This window comes from Elaeis guineensis, chromosome 3 (assembly GCF_000442705.2).
Source record: "Elaeis guineensis isolate ETL-2024a chromosome 3, EG11, whole genome shotgun sequence".
Classification (NCBI taxonomy): domain Eukaryota; kingdom Viridiplantae; phylum Streptophyta; class Magnoliopsida; order Arecales; family Arecaceae; genus Elaeis; species Elaeis guineensis.
The window spans coordinates 44,367,791-44,385,184 of NC_025995.2; the positions used below are offsets into that span (position 1 = coordinate 44,367,791).

General features: G+C 43.7%; 1 protein-coding gene across 1 annotated transcript; it reads right to left on the minus strand.

Annotated features, from left to right (window-relative positions):
• Positions 1 to 1,716: 1,716 nt before the first annotated feature.
• Positions 1,717 to 5,850, minus strand: LOC105036210 (IQ domain-containing protein IQM2-like). The gene is made up of 10 exons (XM_010911975.4): positions 5,603 to 5,850; positions 4,313 to 4,850; positions 4,076 to 4,190; positions 3,903 to 3,968; positions 3,725 to 3,813; positions 3,516 to 3,606; positions 3,279 to 3,425; positions 3,103 to 3,195; positions 2,914 to 3,015; positions 1,717 to 2,746 (listed from the first exon to the last, which is right to left on the minus strand). The coding sequence occupies exons 2-10, from the start codon at positions 4,756 to 4,758 to the stop codon at positions 1,979 to 1,981; spliced, it is 1,917 nt and encodes a 638-aa protein (XP_010910277.1). The 5' UTR covers positions 4,759 to 4,850; positions 5,603 to 5,850; the 3' UTR covers positions 1,717 to 1,978.
• Between the last annotated feature and the right edge of the window lie 11,544 nt (positions 5,851 to 17,394).

Here is a 17,394-nt window from a genome sequence, read left to right on the forward strand (position 1 = left end):
TCCGCTTGCAGTTGACGTTGTTGGCAGAGTCCGGCTCCTGTAGGAGTCCGGACGGAGGCTACTGGCAGCTGTTGGAGCTAAGGACGAAGCTCGACTCCCGTAGGAGTCCGGGCGGAGTCTTCCTGCAATTAAAGTCAAAGGCGAAGTCTGGCTCCCGTAGGAGTTCGGACGAGACTTACCAGCGGTCGATGCTGAGGACGGAGCCCGACTCCCGTAGGAGTCCGAGCGGAGCTGTCCTGTAGTCGATGTCGGCGGCGGAGCCCGGCTCCCGTAGGAGTCCGGGCGGAGCCTGCTCGTAACTGTTGGAGTTGTCGGTGACGGAGCCCGGCTCCCGTAGGAGTCCGGGCGAAGCTGTCATGTAGTCGATGTCGGCGGCGGAGCCCGGCTCCCGTAGGAGTCCGGGCGGAGCTGTCCTGCAGTCGATGTCGGCGGTGGAGCCCGGCTCCCGTAGGAGTCCGGGCGGAGCTGTCCTGCAGTCGATGTCGGCGACGGAGCTCGGCTCCCGTAGGAGTCCGGGCGGAGCTGTCCTGTAGTCGATGTCGGCGGCGGAGCTCGGCTCCCATAGGAGTCGATGTCGGCGGCGGAGCCCGGCTCCCGTAGGAGTTCGGGCAGAGCTATCCTGTAGTCGATGTCGGCGGCGGAGCCCGGCTCCCGTAGGAGTCCGGGCGGAGCTGTCCTGTAGTCGATGTCGGCGGCGGAGCCCGGCTCCCGTAGGAGTCCGGGCGGAGCTGTCCTGTAGTCGATGTCGGCGGCGGAGCCCGGCTCCCGTAGGAGTCGATGTCGGCGGTGGAGCCCGGCTCCCGCAGGAGTTCGGGCGGAGCTGTCCTGTAGTCGATGTCGGCGGCGGAGCCCGACTCCCGTAGGAGTTCGGGCGGAGCTGTCCTGTAGTCGATGTCGGCGGCGGAGCCCGGCTCCCGTAAGAGTCGATGTCGGCGGCGGAGCCCGGCTCCCGTAGGAGTCCGGGCGGAGCTGTCCTGTAGTCGATGTCGGCGGCGGAGCCCGGCTCCCGTAGGAGTCCGGACGGAGCTGTCCTGTTCGTAGTCGATTCCGCTGAGGATTTCGGCTGTGGGTATTTTATACCCAACACAAGTGATGATGTAATCCATTCTTGCGAAAGACGATCGACAGCGAGCTTGCGAAAAAGGCTGCAACACCATATCGAATTGGGAAAGGTCCTGACCAGTCCTATGTGGATCACCGTTGGAGGACTTTTACTTTGGAGTTTCATGGAGATATCAAGATTATCAATTCGTGATCTTCATGTTGGTATATGACTTCTGATCTTTTCTTGTTATGCATACTTATGTTATTTGATTGCAATCATCCAGGTGTTCATAGAATTTTTATGTTCCAATAGTCTAGTTTAAATGTTAAATTTATTTTTAATTATTGAATGCATATAAAAATTTTTAAAATTTATATTTTACTGGATCATTGGAATCCAACATCTTGTACCAGAGAAAACCGACAAAATCCTTGGTATAACCTGCACCGCAGAAGGAGAAAAGATTTTCCAACCAAACATAAAGATTTCACGTCTGTGATCAGGAAATTTAATTTCGTTTTATTATAATATCTTCTCTCGATATAAAGCGAATGCCCGTGCTGGCAATCCCATTCTGGAGTGCTCGACGCCGTTGTTTCCATATTTCAAAAAATCCACCTCTTCTCAGAGTTATGACCCCCTTTCTCTGTCATAGTCGTCTAAACTAGCTTTCACCTGCATCGCATGAATCCAACTCTGGTGATAGTGAATTCTCTGGATGATCTCTCCCCCAGCACCATTCCCTTTTTATTGGGTAAATCCAGACAACACACTAAAATTTAACCGAGGGAATGTTTCCGTTTACCAGTTTAGTTCGACCTTTGAACTTATCAAAAGAAACAACATATCCTCTTCGAGATCTACAAAAAGAATGAATTGAATATTCCTATCTCTATACATACAATTTCAATAATTCAAAGAATTTCTTCTCCTTTATCTATCACTGCCAGGTTTGTGTGATTGTTGCTGCGACTCCTCTTTTGGTGACGATGCTTCTGGCAATCTTGTGCTTTGGCATGTGATATTCCGGGGTGAAGCAAATCTTGAAGGCCCGGCATCCCTCGGAGATAAGTTCACTTGTTCTAAAGCATGGAACTGAAGCTCCGAGGGATAGTCCCTCACCCACCCAATCCGAGGCCCAGCCCCTGTGGTCCACTTGCAGGATAACTGCTTTCCCAATTGATATGACTTCATTCCTTTCTTTGAGTTAATCCTCCGAAGAATCGTTTCTTGCGGTACAGAAGCATCTTCATCCTCTTCTTGCTCCTCTGCAAATAGATTTTGTTTGCAGAACATGTACTGTTGTTCAGAAGTTGATGAATCTTCAGTTGCTTCATCATCTCCATCTGAATCGGTTCCCTTCTGACCTGTGGTGCAGTTTATTTCCTCATCAGATTCTTCTTCACTCTCTTCTGGCTCCCTGAATATTATCTGCTTCTGGAGCTTGCGGTACAGAACAAAAATGAGTGATTTTTTTGCTAGTATGTCTGCCCCAAGTCCGATTTCCGAAAGGGAACTTGTAACACGGAATTCTCCGGATGCCTTAGATGAATTGGCACTCTCTGTGGCCACAGCTTTCCTTGTTGTTCCATCAGAGCCATGCGACGGCTGTGCTGCAGATTCAGGATTGGCAGCCAGCTTGAGAGAGCGGTTGCTTCTAAGTCTATTCAGGAACTCATCATCTCCTTCAGTTGGACTTAACTGTATACATGGAAGAAAACAAAATAATTCAAATTAACTATAGGTTTCCAATGTCGACTAAATGTCTCACTGCTACTGTTAACTGAAAGTAAGAATCTTTCAATTAATTCATCGCTAGCAGTTGAAGGTTTCAAGATCATATATATGAATATTAGTAGCATGCTTACATTAACATCGGTAAGATCCACATTATTTTCCTTGAGATAATTCATGAATTCCTGGAAGTTCTCTTCCGTTGGGCGGTAATGCCCACTATGAGGCCACACAGCCTGTCAAGATGATAGAAGATCAGTAAACACCATCGGACGAAGATTCTTTATAAATAATCCAAATTATTCTGCGGACCAATCTTCTACCTTCAGTGTTCCTTTTTCTACAACTAATCTCCCAGCAGCAGATGTAGCTCCTCCAGCAAGAAAACTTGAGTGCTGAAATGTACCTTTTTGCTTCTGCAGTGGTAAATGAATTGCATCAGGCTAGTCAACATAACAAAAGATACCAGTATATAGTTTGCTGCAACATCGAGATTTACCTGACCAACATATAAACTCTTTGATGCGCTTAAAACAAAGATCCACTTGGCATCATTGGTACCCTCAGACGTGTCTAGGATTTGCCTGCTTTTCCTGTAAACGAACTTTCCATCCTCGATTATTACTTCATAGGCCTCCCTTTCTTTCTGCATGATGAGAAGATACAACTCAGATATAGGTTGAACTAGTCCTAATAACCGCTTATTTTACAGAGTTTGTTAATGATAGAGGTTTACTGGGCCAAGATATTTGATGCATTGCTGTTGAAGCTTTGATCGAGGGCAATGTTCTTTAAGATTGACCTCCTTCCCATCGCCCACATCCAGCCTGATTATTTCAAAGAGACAGGCTTTTATTTTTAAGGCAAACATGGTAACTTTGATCCCATCATTTGTATTTAGCACTTGATTATGAGTGATGTTAAGAGAAGACTTCACAACCCTACCAGTAGAAGAAAGGTTGCCTGCTCTCGCAGTGGAGCCAACATTCATAATAGAAGTGGAGATTGTGTCCATAGCGATGCCGAGGGTCGATCTGTTAATAGGGCAGAAACAATTTCATAAGTAACACATGCCAATTTAATGAGTAGAGAGAAGAAAACTTTGGGTTTGCGCAAGGCCTACCGCCTCAAGCCAATGCTGCAACGCGAGTTTCTGAGCTTTCCCGTTCTTGGATAAACCTTTCCCAACCTGTGATTTATGAATATGAAAACTTTAAGTTAAGACATGCAGTACCACGATCACTTTGAAAAGGGCCCATTACATGATGCACTATATAACATTTCATCGGAGGTTACCTTAGCTGCCCTGGTTCTTGCCCTTGACCACCGAGAAACAGCCGATTCTGGTTTCTCAATGTCGAAGAAAGAGACAGAACTCCGCTTGAGCAATGCAAAATCTAATAATTTCCACCTAAAATAAGCAGTAGAAAGTTAACATGGTGGCAGCTTTTTTTATTATTAAAAAAAAAAAAAAAAAGGCATCAGAAGAGAGACTATAAATTAAGAAATTAGAATAACTAGGTAAGGCCGTACCAACGCTGCTCTATGAGGACAGCACAATCAGCAAGCTGTCTTCTCGTCCGAAAGCTTTTGTAGACCTTCTGCAACTTGACTGCAGCTTCATGTTTCGGCCTGTCTGGTACAATCACTGGTGATTCTGGGGCCTTCTCCTGTAAATTACTAAACCTTGATTTTTTGGAATCCACGGATCTTGTGGCACTTTCTTTCTTAGAGGTCGGACTTTTTATGGAGAACTTCGTTTCCAAGTGAAAGGTGTCCCTCCGAGATCCTTGAATAATTAACTTTTCAGATCCAAAAGCTTTGAGGATATTTGGCTGGGAGTCTCGGCCATTGAAGCTGACCGATCGCAAGGTTGATCTCACATTGTCAGCTAAACTGAGAGATCTCATGAAGAGAGCTTCAAATGATTCATCCAAAGCAGCATAATTGGCTCCGGAGCATGAAAATGGCATCCCCATGTTGGAACAAAATGATTTGTTTCAACTTCTCTATCAGAATGGCAGTAAAATTAACAAGTTCCCAGAACAGCAACACTGTTATAGATCTCCTCCTATAAAGACAAGCCTCAGATAGTTAGAATTGTAGTGAGATTCATTTTGAAAAATATAATGAGTCAATAAAATGGGAGAAACACCAAATCCGAGAACAGAGGCAAACAACATATTCTAACATTTAAATTTGGCACATTAGGGGAAACATATTCCGCGACTGAAGGAAAGTATCGACTTAGCCACATATACAGGAAACCAGATAATACTTTCTGAGAGTCTCAAGCTCAATCCAGCAACCCCAAAAAAAAATAAATTCCGTAAAAACCAAGAAAGAAGAGAATATAGAAAGAAAAAATGTCAATGCTCAAATAAATGTTGCCTTTGAATAGTAAAAAGGCATTTGATCATCATTTCTTCTTTTTTTTGGGTCCCATTTACGAAGACCAAAGAGAACTCTAAATTAAAGTTAGTAGAAACCAATAAGCCCATCCAGATCTTCTTCTGCCGCTAAATAGAAGATTAAAGATAAAATAAGACCCATTTCCATTTAAAACTAAGCATCCTCATTTGATAAAACAATAACATGCAATAATTTCCGTTTTTTTCTATGAATCAAATAAATAAGAGTCAAGCGAACCCAGAGAATCCATGGGACAAACAATCTCAGCACCCAAAACAAAACCCAATCTCCCTAATGTCCACCCATGGTCCAAGTTAAAGAATGTTCTAATTAAAAATAAAACAGAGGAACAGAAAAGATCAAACAAGCAAGGTTTTAAAATTCCAAAAACAAAGATCTCAAACACCACACCTTTGCCTCCCTTGCCTTCAGGATCACCTCAGAGCCAGGCACACACACAGAGACAGAGAGAGAGAGAGAGAGAGAGAGGAGGTTTAGCCACAGTGAGAAGAGGGGCCGGACGAGGAGGGGCCTAAGACCAGAGGGTGTATGGGGGAAGAGGAGGAGGGGAGGGGAGGTTGGTTGGTGGATGATGGCACGAATGGTCCGGGAACGGAGAAAGAACAGGGTGGTTTCTCTTAGGTATCTAAAATAAGGAAATAGAGGGGAAGGGTTGTTTAAACTAAACCGGGATGGTCCGTTTAAATAGGAGGATGGGAAGGGTCAGAGGACATGCAGCAATCCCTAGTTTCCAAACACGTGTACCATAAATATTTTGAATCAGTGTGTTATCATGGATGCCTTAAGTCAGCAAATTATCTTGTAGTCATCGAGCTAAAGTATATGGAGCTAAACTATTTATATCTAGTTTGATATGCAACCTATTTGGCACGTGAGTTTCTGTCGTTATCTCGGACAATCAATTTCCTAGTACGTGTAATAGTTGGTCATCCCGAGTAGTTAAGTTTGGACGTAACTAACTCTCTACATCTTGCGAGAGTAGATAAGGGCAAGAATATTGCACCCACTAACAGCACGTCCAACAGTCTGACAACCTCAGAACTGCACGTTCCTACCGTTGTTCAGCTATATCTTCTATAAATAACTAAAGCCCCGAGGACCTAGATAAATAACCCCTCTTAGAGAATCATTTGCTACTTTCATTGTTCTCTGATTTCTGGCTTGAGCATCGGAGGATTCTCATCGGAGCGAAACCTCCGGTCCGGACTTTATTTTGCAGGTCACTCCAGCACCATTGTGCAAGATCCAATTGTTTGCCTTCCGACCTCAGCCGAAATAAGCAGCAACAGATAGTGGAAGGGCGTAATCTTCACATTATGCCACCAAAGTGAGTCTCATCTCGTCTCTCCAACACCATCGCCTTCCGTTAGGTGGGGAACCAGGCTGATTGTAAGGTACAGCCATCGATGATGAACACTCCTCCGCCAACCCAACTAGTGCTGTGTTAGATGTGTGCCCTAGATGTCAGATTGGCTGACATATTCCTATACAAATCTAAGGACAAATTTATAATTTTGACTATAAATCAATAAATAAATTTTTCTTCTATCACATTATGTACATTGTGTCAGTGATACATCCTTTGAGTTAGTAGGAATGTCAATTCATATTTTCAAGAGTTGAAAATTTAAAGCATGAATTTACATAACTAACTCATAAACAGCTCCTAACCATAGGATCATCATGAGGATGGTGATCGATCTGGAAGGTTGGTGTACGATCGCTTTCTTAGGGTAGATGTGTCTTGAGTCTACGGTGTGGAGACACCGGAGTGAGAGTATAGGTATTCGTTAAGAATGAGAGTACTGAGCATGACCATCTCGAGCAGTCATAAGGAAGTCTACCTTCTCGTCGATGACTAGCTCGATGCTGCAGTTGTGTGTCTGGTTCTTTGATCTGAGGTGCATCGATAGTTCACCTTGAGTGTGTTATAGTTTGACTACACCATAACTCGATCTCCTAGTCATTCGAAACTCTGAGGTGTATGTTGGCTGTAGCATATTCATTATAGGAACTAGGTCGCACCAAGATGGGATCTATCAACCTCGATAGATGAGAGGAGTAGTCCTATGGTGATCGAAAGATCGAGTCCTTAAGTCTATGGCCATGACAGAGTGAAATAATGAAAAAGAGTTTTTCATTGAAATTTTACATCAGACTCGGATCGATCAATTGATTCATATGACTGATGTTGGGTTTGACGAGTTCACCTTAACCCTAATTCAGTCGAGACTCATGATAGAGGAACTCAATCACACAGGTAGTTGTACCAAGAGATTCATCTTCAGTTCTGATGGGTTACCACCATATACTGCTAGGTGTCACTGATGAATTTTGGGTGCAATTAGAATAATATTGATGATCAATCATTCTAATTGTCTGAATCAGAAGAGTTCTGATCTATCGAAAGGAGTTTTGATGATGTCGATGATGAGATCACGACATGTCTCATTACTATACAGAATTGAACCTAGCTGGGTCACACAAACAAGGGTTAGGGTCTGAATGTTATTGTTGGTGCAAAAATCTGCCTGCACCGGAGAAGCTGGAGTCGAGGGAGTCGCGGTCGCCGTCGGGACCTGCAAAAGAAGTCTAAACCAGAGGTGGGGTTGCTCCGGCAAGACCCTCCGATGCTCAAGTCAGTTCTCTACCTCAACAAGAATGGAGTGCTCGAACAAAAATTTTAGCAGAGTTTTGGGATAGAATTTTGAGCTTAGAGAATAACGTACCTGGTGTCTCCCTTTTATAGACGGGGGGAGCAAAGGATTGATAGTGACTGTTTATGGTCGCCTCGTCGTGGGCCGTACGGGGCCAGGAGGAATTTATCATGAAGAGTAATGGGGTGGAGTCGTGGCTGTCACCATGGCTCGCCACATGGAATCAATTGCGGGGAGTGGAGCGACGTCCATTGTCGCGACTCGTCAGAGAGTGGTGGAACTGCACAGGATCCGTTGCAGGAAGTGGAGCAGAATCGTGGCCGTTACTGTGGCCTGCCAGGGAGTGATGGAGCCCGTAGGATCCACTGCAGGGAGTGGAACAGAGTCGTGGCCGTTACTGCGGCCTGCCAGGGAGTGATGGAGCCACGTAGGATCCACCGCAAGGAGTGGAGCAGAGTCGTGGCCGTTACTGCGGCCTGCTAGAGGGTCCAGACTTGTCGGTCGAAGTTCAGTTGGAGTCTGATTTCCGTAGAAGTTCGGATGGAGATCATTTGTCGAGGAATCTCGGTCGAGACCTTCAGCAGGAGTTCAGGGCGAAAGTTCGGCTCCCGTGGGAGCCCGGACAAAGCCTACCTGTAACTGGAGTCGGAGGCGAAGTCTGGCTCCCGTAGGAGCTCGGACAAAGTCTTCCTACAGTCGAAGTTGGAGACGGAGTCCGACCCCCGTAGGAGTCCGGACGAAGCCTACCTGTGATTGAAGTTGTGGGTGGAGTCCGGCTCCCGTAGGAGTCCGGACGAGGTCTGCTTGTAGTTGAAGTCGAAGATGAAGTCTGGCTCCCATAGGAGTCCGGACGAAGTCTTCCTGCTGCTGAAATCGGGGACGAAGTCTGGCTTCCGTTGGAGTTCGGGGGTAGCCATCCTGTAGTTAGAGTTGGAGACGAAGTCTGGCTCCCGTAGGAGTCCGGATGAAGTCTTCCTGCTGCTGAAGTCGGGGATGGAGTCCGGCTCCTGTAGGAGTCCGGTCGAAGCCTTCCTGTAATTGGAGTCGGAGATGAAGTCTGGCTCCCGTAGGAGTCCGGACGAAGTCTTCCTGCTGCTGAAGTCGGGGACGGAGTCTGGCTCCTGTAGGAGTCCAGACGAAGCCTTCCTGTAGTTGGAGTCGGAGATAAAGTCCGGCTCCCGTAGGAGTCTGGACAAAGTCTTCCTGCTGCTGAAGTCGGGGATGGAGTCCAGCTCCCGTAGGAGTCCGGACGAAGCCTTCCTGTAGTTGGAGTCGGAGATAAAGTCCGGCTCCCATAGGAGTCCGGATGAAGTCTTCCTGCTGCTGAAGTCGGGGATGGAGTCTGGCTCCCGTAGGAGTCCGGACGAAGCCTTCCTGTAGTTGGAGTCGGAGATGAAGTCTGGCTCCTGTAGGAGTCCGGACGAAGTCTTCCTGCTGCTGAAGTCGGGGACGGAGTCCAGCTCCCGTAGGAGTTCAGACGAAGCCTTCCTGTAGTTGGAGTCAGAGACGAAGTCTGGCTCCCGTAGGAGTCTGGATGAAGTCTTCCTGCTGCTGAAGTCGGGGACGGAGTCCGGCTCCCGTAGGAGTCTGGACGAAGCCTTCCTGTAGTTGGAGTCGGAGACAAAGTCCGGCTCCCGTAGGAGTCCGGACGAAGTCTTCTGCTGCTGAAGTCGGAGATGGAGTCTGGCTCCCGTAGGAGTCCGGACGAAGCCTTCCTGTAGTTGGAGTCGGAGATGAAGTCCGGCTCTCGTAGGAGTCCGGACGAAGTCTTCCTGCTGCTGAAGTCGGGGACGGAGTCCGGCTCCTGTAGGAGTTCGGACGAAGCCTTCCTGTAGTTGGAGTCGGAGACGAAGTCCGGCTCCCATAGGAGTCTGGACGAAGTCTTCCTGCTGTTGAAGTCGAGGATGGAGTCCAGACGAAGCCTTCCTGTAGTTGGAGTCGGAGACAAAGTTCGGCTCCCGTAGGAGTCCGGACGAAGTCTCCCTACTGCCGTAGGTCAGACGCCAGTAGAATCCTCGAGGGGTCGCTCCTGACACGAACTTCGGCTGGGGGGGTTTTACACCCAACACCAGTCACCCTACTTCTGAGTTCGTGTTTCGATCGAAGAAAGTACAAAAAATTTTCACAGTCGAAGTCATTTTCTTGAATTCTGTACACGACCGCCCTCGAAAATCTTGGCATTTAATGCGCGCGTGCTGGAGCCTTTTCCGATTAGGGTGATCCGAAGAGTCCTTTCGGAACACCCACCAGGATGTAATTCTAAGCGTCATGCCATAATGGTCCGCAAACGGTCAGCCCTATGCCACAGTGAGTGGGACACATGGCGGGCACTGGTTGACCTAGGGATATCTGCCACCATAACTGCGCCAGGCCCCGTTGCTTATTTAAGCCCCCGCCTTTCCTCCAGGGGCTTCACTTCGTCTGAGGGTCGACACCTTTCTTCCGCCTGAGATTTTAGCCACTCAGCTGTTGGGAAATGTGTTCCAAAAAGCCAATCATCAAGCTGTTGACGGTTGAGCAACCAAGTATTGTAATTGATTTGTTAATAAATAAAGTATATTTGGCATTTTCATCATAAGCTTTCATCTTCTAATGAACTCCGTTGTTATGATGAAGTCCTTAGGACTATTTAAGTTCGATAAAGAGAGGATTTATCGATTAGTCTTTAAAACTGTTCACGACCAAATGATAGGCTGTTAATAAGGACGACAGCTTCTATCGAGCATAGGTCGCTGTAGGCCATATGGGTTGGTTGTCCTCTTAACCAAAGAGTATGGAGATACTGGTATGGCATACAGGTGAGATGTAAGGGTACATCATCATTGAACGTGACCAACTTCAGAGTATTCTGCGATCGAGAATGTCTCTGATGGGATATAGGTATAAGTGTCCCTTAGACCTGAGATCGCCTCAGTGACTTGCAAGCAACTCACTGTGCTTTGGTACTGGACTAACTGAATTTTTAATTCAGGGATGGAAGGCTTCTGGGCACAGTCAAGTACTGGCAAAGTCAGAGTGTGATCGAGATGGGATTGACCACTCCAAGAGTTGGAGAAGAATGAGTCGCTGTATTTCAATTTAGCAAAACCTTGGCCAGGGTAATCCATCAGATGGATTTGATATTTTGAAATACAATGTGGACAACCTGATCAGAGTTGACAGTTGAACTCTGGGGTGTCCTATGATCATTTTGGTCAAGGGAATGAATTATATGGAAAACTATATCCACATGGGTTCTAAGGATGTTGTTCTATACATTCGACCTATCCGATCGTCGGGTACCATTGCTAGATGGTCACTTCGATTGGTATAAAAATTTATTCCTGTGCTACCGGCTTAGGTTCGGACCTATGAGGTCACACACATTAGAGTTCATGATCCGATCGGATGGTTGATCAACGATTAAGAATCATTCTAGGATTAAATGATCAATACGATTGACATTTAACCCAATGCAAGTATTGCAGGAGGATCGATTAGCAATTCGATTGCTAATTGGCTTAATTTGATTAAGTCAATGGGCTGAGATTAAGTCTAATTAAATATAATTTAATTAAATTTATTTTAAGCTTGATTGGATCAAGTTCAATTGATTTATTGGATAAGCCAAGTGCAAGAAAAAACTAGTCCTAGTTCAACTAGGACTTGGGTCAATCTAATTTCTAATTTGATTAAAAAATTAAATCAGATTTAAATTAGATTTAAATATAATTTAATCTGATTAAATTAGATTCTTAATTGGGTTAAGATTTATTTTAATTAGGTTGATCTAATTTTGGTTTGATTTGGTTTGAGAAACCAAATTAAAACAAGTCATGAGATAGAATCCTAGTAAGACTAGGATTCTACCTTGCGCCACATAAGCCTTCCCCACGCCCTCTCTCTTATTCAATGCCAATCTTCACTTATTTTATGCGATAAAAGCCCTCTCCCAGGTCTCTCCCACGTTCACAAAAGGTCTCCTCTCTTCTTTCTTACATGGAAGGTGGTTTGGATCAAATCAAAAAGGAATAAGTTTGGATTTCGAATTCTATGAGATAGAGTTTTAGAAATCCAAAACTCTTTCAATTTTGCACCGAATTTATCCAAATTTTTTTAAAATTTTCTTGGCTTTTAGGGTACATATTTTTCACCCTTTGCTGGTGATCCATGCATGAAAATATGGAGGAGGTGCTCAAGAGTTGGGCGCCCCTTAACTTGCCATGTTTGGATAAGCCTTGACTAGGTATTTGACCTAGACAAGGACTCTATCATATCTCTCTGTATAAAATGAGTTTCTTCATAAAATTTTAGGATAAGACAAAGATTTGAGAGACCTTTATGTCATATAAAAATCAGAGAGAAAGACCTTTGGATTGTGGAGATATAAAAGACGCAAGTTAGGGTGTCTAGAGAGAAAAACGTGAAGAAGAAGAGGGTCTTCTTCTAGGGTTTTTTATTTTCATATCTTTCCTCCCTCCATCTTGAGTTTCCTGAGAGCGTCTCAGATCTGAAACTCCTCCTTTTACTTTCCATCTTTGGAAGAGTCTAAATCAAGAAGAAGGAGGCACCTGATCAACCATCAAAGAAGGATCAGCGCAGTACTAGCATACTGTGCTGATTTTCTGAAGTAGGACTTCTGATCGAGATTCGTGGGCTCGTGTGGACGACTCCTAGAGGTCGGATGCATGTGCGGCTTGCAACATCATCCTCAAGCCCGGATCAGTGAGATTAGAATGTCTAACTTGCAAGGTAATAGATCTGATCTATTGTTTAATACATACATTAGATGTGGTATAGAAACATGTTGATATGATCAACATGTGGTTCATGCTATATTTATATATTTTAATTTTTGATTTAATACTATATAATAATCATGTAATAGGATCTTAGATCTAGAGATTCTCTGGTTTTAGAAAATAAATTTTGATTTATTTTAATCTTTCACTGTATGATCTTGAAAAAATTTCAAGATCTAACCCTGAAACCCTAGATCTGGTTCCTACAATTGGTATCAGAGCCTAGGTTCTTTATTACATGATTATTTATACATACTTAGATTATTTCTTAAATTAGATCTAATTTATAATCTAATTATTAAATCTAAAATTAAAATTTTAGATCAATCACAAACTGCAAGGTTGTCCTGCTGTAAGGTTTACCCCTTACAGTGCAAAGGTTGTCCTAGTTTGTGTAGATCTATCTTTAATCATAAATTTATTAGATATGATCTAGATTAAATTTATAATTTATTAGATTTAAAAGGTGTTTAAATCTGAAATAAAATCTCTTTGTTAATAATTTTTATGCAAAGAAATTATTTAAAGTTGAAATTGTTTCAATTACATGAACCTGTTTAGATTAGATCTAAAGTAGTTTCATGTTTATTTCACTTGTATTTTGATTATGAATCAAACATGCAATATGGTTGGTAGAATCATATTGTAAAATTATTTTACAAATATGAAAATTATTTTTTGAAAAGCCGAACCCAACCCTCAGCCCAAAACTTAATTAAAAATTAAGAAGTTGTTTGATTAGGTTCTAGGATTGTGAATTGAAGAACCTAAGACACAAATCATAACACATTGGGTTAATGGGTTAGTGGGAATTAGGTTCATTAATTGGGTTAGACCTATGGTTAGATTAAAGATGGACTTAATTAGAGAATTGACTAAATCTAATCAATTATTGTCTTAGATTAGGTCAAGGATTCTCTAGATCAATTACAATAGTTGTAGTTGGTCAAGTCCATATCTTTAACGAGAACCAAATGGACTTGATTCTTGGCTAAGCAGTCTAGCACGAACTGTTAGGTTGATCTAATCGAAACTAATTAAACCAGTTGGTGTCTAAGATAAACCAGACCGGTGGTTTTTAATTGGGAGCCCGCTTACCTGGCCATTTCTGATGGTGTCTAAGGCAAGCTTTGGCAGACCCTCCCACTGATCGAACTTATCTGGCCTCTTGGTGAAATTATGTTTTGATCAGATCACTTGACTATTCGAGCTGACCCATGTCAGCTAGGTAAATCAGTGTGACTGATTTAGGTGCTCCTAGACCAGCCCTTTTAATGGTCTCCCTTAAGCTGACTTAGTGAAGCCAGTGGGAGGATCATGATAAGCTGGTTCATCTGACCTCATCCTTTAAATTATTTAAATCCTCTAAAATTATTAGGTCCTTAAAATGATAAAGTTATGGAGATAACTGAGTCATAGCCTCCCATTAAGGTGTTTGATAATGAGTCCATTAACTTAATAATCATTGCAGATCCAAAGGCCTGGTGCTTGTTGACTAATGGAATTATCACTCATCATATGACGACTTGGAAGTATATCTCTAATGGTGGTTAGGTGAGCCAACCAAAGTTGGACTTAATCATTCGTTGGTTAGATACACCAAGTATGATCATGTTAATGGTTGGACCTAATCGGATCCTTACAGTGGAGGCCAAAGCCTACTGATTAGGTTTCTGGGGCAAAATTAAAATTACTAGAAATTGTTTAGAGAAATAATTGGTTATGAACCTACCCTTAGATGTACATGGGTTGACCAACCAAAGTTGGGCTTGTGTGCAGTCTAAGTGGATTCCAGTACCCGCTAAGGAATTAGAGTAATTCCTCGAGTTGGAGGTAGAGGCTACCAATTCGAATAAAATAGTGGGAGAAACCTTTTGATTAAAGTCCAAATCCTTAGGTTTAATGAATCAATTACTAATTAGGTTATAATTTTCTTTTGTGCAAATATGGCCACTTTCCTATCGCTCCGATCATTGTTGGACAATGATAAGTTGGTGGGACCCAATTTCGGTAGCTGATATCAAAAGTTGAAGATAGTCCTGGAGCATGAACGGATCCTATATGTGATAATGGATCCTGCACTTGAGGAGCCAACTGTCAATGCATGTGGAACAGTCAGAGACACTTACCAAAAGTGGCTCAGTGATCGGACCACGGTGTGCTGTACCATGTTGGCTGCCATGAGCGACGAGTTCAGTCATAGATTCGAGATGGCTCAGCCAAAGGACATACTTCAAGTGTTGAAGGATGCCTTTGGCACACCCGATGATGTAGAGAGGCACAAAACTAGTTGTGCCATCTTCAATGCCAAAATATGGGATGGTGCTTCTGTCACTGATCATCTATTGTACATGATCGAGCTGATGGAACGATTGAGCAAGCTTGGCTTTCCTTTGCATGAGCAGCTTGGGAAAGATGCAATACTGAACTCGCTGCCCAAGTCTTATCTCCCATTCCTCACTCATTATAGAATGACAAAGCCTGAAGTAAACTACCACGGGTTACTGGGGTTGCTTTAGAACTTTGAGAAGGATCACCAACTTCACAAGGAGTCGATGAACTCAGTGGGAGGTTCGTCTTCTGGTTCTCGACCCTTTGAGAAAGGAAGAAGAACAAGAAGAAGAAAGTGAAGAAGGTGCAAGTTCAGGCTGGGATATCTGTGCAGAGCCAGACCAAAAAGATCAAGCCTGATAAGAGTCTATTCTACTGGCAAGTACCCTAGATTAGATAGTGTGTCAGATATCTACTTATGGCACTGTAGGCTAGGTCATATAAACAAGAACAGAATAAATAGGTTGACTCAAGAGGGAATCCTTGAAGTCAGTGATTGTGAATCACTTCCAACCTGTGAGTTCTGTCTTCTTGGTAAAATGAACAAGTCATCTTTTACTGAAAAAGGTGAGAGAGCTACTAAGCTCTTGGGCCTAGTACATACTGATGTATATGGGCCCATGAGCACCAGTGCTAAAGGTGGATATTTCTACTTCATAACTTTCACAGATGACCTATCCCGATATGGATATGTCTATCTGATGAAACATAAGTCGGATTTATTTGAAATATTCAAACGATTCCGAAGTGAAGTAGAAAAATAAACTGGGAAGAGTATTAAAACTCTTCGATCTGATCAAGGAGGAGAATACCTTTCTAGTGAATTTCTCACATATCTAGGAGAGAATAGGATTCTCTCCCAATGGACTCCTCTAGGAACACCACAGCATAATGGTGTGTCTGAAAGGAGGAATCTGACTCTGTTAGACATGGTCCGATCCATGATGGGTTTTGCTAGCTTGCTGATATCCTTCTGGAGATATGCACTCGAATCGGCCTGTTATCTGTTAAATAGGGTTCCAAGTAAGTCTGTCATTAAGACTCTATATGAGATATGGACAGGACGTAAGCTAGTACTTTCACACCTTAGGGTCTGGGGGTGCCCGGCCTATGTCAAACGATTAGTCACAGACAAACTTGGACCTAGGTCTGACAAATGCTCATTCATAGGGTACCCCAAAGAGACAAAAAGATATTTTTTCTACCATGCTGATGAACAAAAGGTGTTCGTCAGCCTTAAGACAATCTTTTTAGAAAAGGAGTTCCTTGGTGAAGGAACCGTTGCCTCTAAGGTTGAACTTGATGAAGTTCAACAGGTAGAAAGATCGACACCAATAGCTGAACCTGAGTCGGATATGATTAGATCAGATCTGGAGCCCAATGTACCTGCACCATTAAGGTGATTCGGTAGAGTACTGCGTCAGTCGGACAGATACTACAGTTTCTTGGTCCGGAATGGTGATCCCATCGAACTTGATGAGAATAATGAGGATCCGATCACCTATATGGATGCAATGCAGAGATCTGATTTCGAGAAATGGCTTGAAGCCATGAAATCCGAAATGGAGTCCATGAAGGTCAACGATGTATGGACATTGGTTGACCCACCTGAAGGGGTTAAACCCATTGGGTGTAAATGGGTCTTCAAAAGGAAGAGGGGCGCAGATGAAAAGGTGGAGACCTATAAAGTCCGTCTGGTCGTCAAGGGGTCTCGTCAACATTATGGTATTGACTATGATGAGACATTTTTCCCTGTGGCAATGCTCAAATCCATTCGGATAATGCTTGCAATAGCTGCCCATCTAGATTATGAGATCTGGCAGATGGATGTAAAGATAGCTTTCCTAAATGGAGAGCTGACTGAAGAGGTGTATATGATACAACCTGAGGAGTTTACATCCACAGATGAGTCCAAGGTGTGCAAGCTTTAGAGATCCATTTATGGATTGAAGCAAGCTTCTCAGAGTTGGAACATGCATTTTAATAAGGTGATCAAAACGTATGGCTTCATTAAGAATGGAGAAGAGCCCTGCATCTATAAATAGGCAAATGGTCCAGTTGTGGTATTCTTTGTCTTGTACGTGGATGACATTCTCTTAATCGGGAATGACATCCCCGCACTACAGGGAATAAAAGTTTGGTTGTCATCACAGTTCTCCATGAAGGATTTGGGTGAAGCATCCTACATCCTAGGGATGAAGATCTATAGGGATAGATCTAAAAGGATGCTTGGGTTATCCTAGTCCATGTACATAGACACTGTGCTGAAGAGGTTCAGCATGGAGAATTCCAAGAAGGGCTATCTACCGATAGGCCAAGAAATTTCTCTCTCTAAGAAGGATTGTCCGACAACTCCTAAAGAGAGAGAGCGTATGAGTAGAGTCCCATATGCTTCAACCGTGGGATCTATCAT